The sequence below is a fragment of the Carlito syrichta genome, unplaced genomic scaffold (assembly GCF_000164805.1).
Source record: "Carlito syrichta isolate Samal-C Ts95f unplaced genomic scaffold, Tarsius_syrichta-2.0.1 Scaffold106348, whole genome shotgun sequence".
Lineage (NCBI taxonomy): Eukaryota > Metazoa > Chordata > Mammalia > Primates > Tarsiidae > Carlito > Carlito syrichta.
Window position 1 is genome coordinate 18,728 of NW_007050444.1, and position 7,032 is coordinate 25,759.

Consider the following 7,032-nt stretch of genomic DNA (forward strand, 5'->3'; position numbering starts at 1 on the left):
CTCATCTCTACTATAAATCAAAAATTAGCCGGGTGTGGTAGCGCGCGCCTATAATTCTGGCTACTCGGAAGGCTGAGGCGGAAGGATCGCCGGAGCCCAGCAGGTCGAGGCTGCGGTGGCCGGGAGCAGCCACTGCACTCCAGTCTGGGTAACAGAGTGAGACTCCAACTCAAAAAAATAAATAAATAAATAAAATAAGGCGTGTATGTTACATACTTATCTACATCCCAGGAGGTAGCTATTGATTCTGGGGTCTCCTTTTGGAAGAATTTACTTCTCCTGGACTGTTGTAGAGAATTTCACTACTAATAGACTTGTAATTTCTGTCCCCCACCCCAGCCCTGCCTTTTTTTCCCTCCCACCTTTTCTCTTGTTGTTGTTTAGGATTGTATTCCTTTGTCCTTGAATGCTCCTTTGTAACACCAAGCCTGTTTGTGGGAGGAGTTGGAAGGTTTCCCTCCCCTTTCTTTTGCCTGTGGGAAAAGGGAGGGGTAACTGTCAGTATAGCTGGGACTTCAACTTCAGGTTGCCAGGCCATCTCCTCATCAGAAAGACAGTATATGAGGTTCAGTTCTGTCAGAGGTTGTAGATATTATGCAGTATTAGCTTGGGTTTCAAACAACAGAAAACCTAAAGCAACGTGGCTCACACATATTGAAGTTGATTTCTCTCACATTTTAAAGGTGGGTAGTGTGGGCTGAATGCCTTTAGTGCTTCAGGAATCTAGGGTCATTCTTTCTTACTGTTCTGCCATCCTCAACATGTGACTTCTAGCCCATGAGAGGATGGCTATTCTAGCTCCAGCTGTCATATCTGCATTGTAGATGACTGGAAGGTAAAGGCACACCTCTCCCTTTAAAGATACTTCCTGAGGTCTTGTATGAAAGATTTGCATACATCTCTAGAGGAAGACCTAGTCACATGGCCATAGCTTCTTCATACTGGAAAGGCAAGGGATTGTCTGTTTTATTTTGGGCAGCCTTGTCTTCAGTGAAAATTTCTATTCCCAAGGAAAAAAGGGAAGAACAGACAATGGAAGATAACTATGGTCTCTGCCACAGAGAGACTTTGTGGATTTGTTTGTGCTTTGGAGTTGGGTCTAGATCTGCCATTCAAGTACTCCTTTCTCACCAACAACCTCCCAGAGAGCCTTAAAGACCCTTACCTGGGTCTTTGGTGTAGGGTTATCTAAATAAGGAAATGAGGTCAGGAGAAAAGGTAAGGCTTGGATATTTTAATTGTGGTATTTGAGCTGAGCATCTGGCCTTATGGCCCAGCCCTGTTATCTTTGTTTAAACTCTGATAAGAGAGTATGGTGAGTTAGATGGGTCTGGGAGTTCTGGGCGGTAGGGAGGGGCAGAGATCAGATGGTGAAATTTTGTTTCTTAATTAGAATCAGGAAAACCGTCAGGAGAATTGGTGGAATCTCTCTGTTCTGGCTGGACTGAGAGCAGGGTGAGGCAAGCGAGGTGCCCCGGGACAGTATTTAAGGATGTACTCAGTCTCAGGTTCCTGCCTGTGGTCCTCTGAGAGGCAGTGCCTCCTTAAATTTTGTGCCCTAGCCACCTACTAGCCACCTACATCCTACTAGCTTCATCCTGCCCCTGACTCTGTTTTCTGCCTATACATTGTTGCTAATAAACTTTTTATTTTTAGAGAAGGAAGCATATGTGCACAGTAAATCAGTCAAGGTATATAAGGGTATACAGTGAGAAAAGGTGTCCTCCATTCCTCCCCAGAGGCAACCACTCTAACCAGGCACTTTTGTGTCCTTCCAGTTGGTCTTTTGGAGTGGACTCTGCAGGGGCTTCCACAAGCAGCTGCTTCATTCATTAGTTTGGCACATAGTCATTGAATTTCCACTGTGTGTGATATTTACTTGTGTGCAGAGAGACTAACTCTGTAGGAAGATTGTAGCAGAATGGAGGGAAGGAGAAAAAGCAGAAGTGAGATGGAGTGCCTGCCAGTGGGTCTGAGGAGTGTGTCAGCTTCTCTTTGGGGCTACAAACAAGAAACACAGTAAGCACAGCAAGGGTGTCGTCAGATAGTCTCCTTTTTTGTTCCCATCCTCTCTTGTTGCCTCCTTGTCTTTGTCTCTTGATGTCTTTCTCCCCTCTGTCTCTGTCTTTTGTGTATTTCCTTGTAAGTCTTTTTTGTTGTTGTTGCTGTTTTTTTAGAGGCAGGGTCTTGTTATGTTGCCCTGACTGGAATGCAGTTGCTGTTCACAGGCATGATTATGGCACACTCCAGGCCCTAACTCTTGGGCTCAAGTGATCCTCTCTCAGCCTGGGACTACAGGTGCGCACCCTGTATCTGTCAGTTTTTTTCTCAAAGCTGCATGCTCTTTCAGTTCAGCTTCTTTTTGTGGTCCTGTGTTCTTCCTCTGCTTACTTGTGGTTTCTGTTCTTTTTATTTTTTTTTACTAAAGGCTTGTATTTTACTTTGACTTGCTGTGGTTCCCAACTCTTTTGCCTGCTACTGTTAGATTCAGTTTCTTGGTATTCCAATTCTGTGTTCTTGTAAGATATGATCTAATAGGCTCAGCTGGGTCCAGTGTCTGGTTTCATCAACCATGATAGGGAGGGGAAAACAGTTCCCAAGAAGGAGCTGAGCTGGGTAGGTACCTCAGAATATGGTTACTGTATTATACAGTGGTGTGTGGATTACTGGTAACTGTTTACCAGGTAATCCTTATGTTAGCTGATCCAGGCTTAATCCACACAGATAACTTTTTTTTTTTTTTTTTTTTTGAGTCGGAGTCCCACTGGACTGGAGGGCAGTGGCACGCTTCCAGCCACCGCAGCCTCGACCCACTGGGCTCCAGCGATGCTTCCGCCTCAGCCTTCCAAGTAGCCGGAAGTACAGGCGCGCGCTACCATACCCAACTAATTTTTGATTTATTGTGGAGATGAGGTCTCACCAAGTTGCCTGGGCGGGTCTCAAACCTGCAGGCTCAGGCAATCCACTCACCTCAGCCTCCCAAGGCGCTAGGATCACAGGCTGAGCCACCGAGGCCGGCTGCATACAGAGAACTTTAATCAGCAGGGTAGGTCCTTGGGAAGACATACCAGCAGCATGCATTCCTTTGGGCTTCTTCTTCTTTCCCCTTAACCACTGTCCCCTTACCCCACTTCATGTGACTGACTAGTATACACCTGCTTATTTGCCACCATAAAAATTGAGCTGAAAGTTCATGAAGGCTCTTCAGCTACATTGTTTATTTCCACGCGCTGGCCCTAGGCACTTCTCCATTTGGGTGGAAAAACATCCAATTTTCTAGCAATTTGCCTTGTCTCAGGAAATTGGCAGTTAAGTGAAGTCTTCACCACCTGGATTCTGATCAGGTTTCAGTGTTTCCCATCTTTGTTTGATAATCAACTTAAGAAAACAATATACTTTTATTGTCCTGAGAATTTGTGATCTCCTTGGGTGGGGAAGCACCACACAAACACCCGAGGGAGAGACTTACTTGAGACAGAGACAGATGTCCATATGACCGCTGCATTAGACACTAAGCTGTGCTGTGAAGTAGGAACGCCATGGGGTTCCGTGAGAAAGCTCAGGGAGGGGCCAGCTGGTATATTTGGTGTAAGTTTTACAGAGGAAGTAGGGGTGAGTTAGACCTTGAAAGTGGGAGTGGCTGCTGGCTATGGCTATGGCAGGAAGAGGAGGGGAGAACATTTCTTTTATGTGGGTATCTGGCATGAATAATGAAGAGAGAGTCTGACTAAAGGAGAAAGAGTGTAGACTGGTGCAAGTAGGTGGAGATGGCCTAGAGGATGGGCCCAAGATATTTTGTAATAACATTTGATGTGCACATAAAAGTTCTATTTTTGAATGCAAGAGGCAATACTTCGAGGTGTCACTGTGTTCCTTCTTGCTGCAGAACCCCTTGGATATTGCTCTTTTGTCCTCCTCATGGAAGACCAGTCTTTGCTTAGCAGGGGCAACATGCTGGGTCCCTCAACAGAGCCCAGATGTCACTGAGGTGTATGAGGAGCTGGACTTAAAGCCAGCAGTGGTGACATGAGCTTCAGGAACACTCAAGCAGGTGCATTTTCCATGGACTTCACTGAGAATTGGGAGGTTTGGATAGGAATGAGGGTGAGGTAATCAGTGGGCTTGGTTGAAAATGAGTTTAAGAATAGTAGTTAGCTTCTCTCTATCTTAGTCTCCTCATCTATTAAATGGGAATAGGAATATGTGTATTTTGGGGTTGTGAGAATTGATTGAGAGGATGTATGTGAAATTGTTGGCTCTTTTTTTTTACACTTATATGCAAAACATTGTCTCTAATTTGTTAGGTGACCTGCCATCTGCATTCAAATTTACCTTACTTACTGATGGTCTCTCTTGTCCTCACTCTCTGATGTGGTCATGGAGAGGTCTTGTATCTCTTGTGGTTTGGAACTTGGGAGTCTGAGTGGGGAAGGGTGGGTGAAGTCAACCATTTCTGGGCCTGCAGGGGACTTCCAGGGACTTCTCTGCCCCAAGCTCAAGCCTGCCAGTGACTATATGGTTTTCCTTCTAGGTCTGCTGACGTTTGTGAACTGTGCTTACGTCAAGTGGGGCACACGTGTGCAGGACGCGTTCACATACGCCAAGGTCCTAGCACTCATTGCCATCATTGTCATGGGCCTTGTTAAACTGTGCCAGGGTAAGAGGGGCCCAAGGTGGGAAGGAGGGTGGATGTTTCTAGGAATTACTCTGGATTCCCTAAGGAGAACATGGGGACTCTGTTAGCTTTACTGCTCAGGCTCATTTTATGGACATGCTAGCTTGTGTCAGTGAATGCAAGAGATGAGAATAAATGTCCTGGGCTTTTTGGGCCAACCTGACTTGATGAAGTGTACATGAGTCAGCCCCTCCCTCAGGACTGCATTCCTCTCATGGAGGCTGGAAGAATTGAAGGAAGACAGCCAAGAGCCTAGGAACTCTTGAAACTGGGGTCACATTTGTGTAATAAAAGCAATCTTTGAGGATAAAGTGGTACTGTTTGTGGTCTCTGGTAACCAGACAGCAAGTTAGGAAGACTGAGCCCTCCTTTAGAGGGGCAGCAGGGTGTGTGGAAGGTGGAAGGTGGGTTATGGAAACAGGTGGTTATTTTGCAGCCTTTTCTTTTTTTTTTTTTGAATTGGAGCCTCTGTCGCACAGGCTGGAGTGCAGTGGCACACTCACGGCCACCCTAATGTCAACCTGCTGGGCTCTGGCGATCCTTCTGCCTCAGCCTTCCAAGTAGCTAGAACCACAGGTGCGCGCTACCACACCCGGCTAATTTTTTATTTTATTGTAGAGCCGAGGTCTCGCCAAGTTGCCTGGTCTGGTCTCGAACCTGCGAGCTCAGGCCACTTGCCTCAGCCCCCCAAAGTGCTGGGATTACAGGTTGAGCCATCTAACCCAGCCAGCCTTTACTTTTCGTTCGGACTTGCATTCGGCATCATTCCCTCTCTCTCTCTCTTTTTTTTTTTGAAAGGATTTATTGAGAGGGCATAAAAGCTCCCACAATGGGAGGGGAGCCAAGGGGGTTACTCAGCATTCCTTTCAAAGTCAGCTGTCAGCAAAATATTAAAATATTGTGAAATTCGCACTGTTTCTCCTGCATGCTGCCTTTAGAAAGCTTTAAAAAGCTTCCTGGATCAGAGCAGACTAGCAGTGAGAGTGACAGACCTGCCAAGATTTCCCAAACTTCAAGAAGTTCTGAGGTGTCTTTAGCTAAAGATATATATCTCAATCATTTCACAACCCAGTTCTCTAGGTCATCAATCTCTAAATGTGGCTGTGTTTACAATCACCTAGGGAGCTGAGACCCTCATCTCAGACCTATTGGATCATATTCTGCTTGGTTTGGAGTCTTGAGAAGCTGTGCTTTTAAGACATGCCCTCATAGATTCTTAGGCAGCTGACCCAGCACCTTTGTGCACTTAGGCCAAATTAGTACAGCTAGTTTGGGAGCATCTTGGGGTCAAAATTGGGTTGTAAGCCAGGCGTGGTAGCTCAGCCTAATCCCAGCACTTTGGGAGGCCGAGGTGAGAGGATTGCCTGAGCCTGGGGGTTCGAGACCAGCCTAGGCAACTTGGTGAGACCTCGTCTCTACAATAAATCACAAAAATTAGCCGGGCGTGATGGTGTGCATCTGTAGTTCCAGTTACTTGGAAGGCTGAGGTGGAAGGATCGCCTGAGCCCAGCAGGTCAAGGCTGTGATGGCCGTGAGTGTGCCACTGCACTCCAGCCTGGGCAACAAAGAGTGAGATGCCAACTCAAAAAAAAAATTGGGTTGTTGAGTAATCCTCCCCCAAAGATCTGTGCCTTAGGAAACCACTGCTGTGTAAGATGACTGACACTCCTGGAGGACAGGGGTCTCTCTTTCCTCTTCTCTTGCTGAATAGCCAGCATTATTGCCACATTGGGAGTTGACTCTAGGCTTTCTCCATTCTGTGACATCAGGCTTCCCTAGAAATCTGGGTCTTGTTAACAATCTCATTGTGTTCTGAAGTTCTCTGTCCTGGGCAGCTGGGTGTTGTCCCTTGGGCTTTCAGGCCTGCAGTTTTCGAGGCCTCCAAGGAGAATGACAGGTGCCTGGGGGCTCTCAATGGATGGAGGTGACCCAGGCCTAGTTCAGACCCAGTGAAAGATAAGAAGGCCCCAGTTCCTCTATAGCCTGTGATTTCCTGCCTTGTGTAACCACAACCACTGCAAGTGGAGCAGCATGGTCCTCTCATAAGACTAATAAGCCCATTTGACCAAATCATGCAGTGCTCTGGGCCAAGAGATGGATTCCACAGGAAGGTCTAAATATGAATGAAAAAGGACTTTTTTTTTTTGAGTCGGAGTCTCACTCTGTCACCTAGGCTGGAGTGCAGTGGCATGCTCCTGGCCACTGCAGCCTCTACCTGCTGGGCTCAGGCGATCCTTCCATCTCAGCCTTCCAGGTAGCTGGAACCACAGGCACATCCCACAACGCCCAGCTAAATTTTTTTTTCTTCTTTTTTTTTTTTTGAGTTGGAGTCTCACTCTGTCGCCCAGACTGGAGTG

At 46.7% G+C, this 7,032-nt stretch overlaps 1 protein-coding gene across 3 annotated transcripts in view; it reads left to right on the top strand.

Annotated features, from left to right (window-relative positions):
- SLC7A6 (solute carrier family 7 member 6) overlaps positions 1-7,032 on the top strand; it is a 56,759-nt gene that overhangs the window by 9,321 nt on the left and 40,406 nt on the right. For all 3 annotated transcript variants that reach the window (XM_021716910.1, XM_008067313.1, XM_008067317.1), the window contains exon 2: positions 4,532-4,657. In XM_021716910.1, coding sequence (XP_021572585.1) covers positions 4,532-4,657 — 126 coding nt within the window. The remainder of the gene's footprint in view (positions 1-4,531; positions 4,658-7,032) is intronic.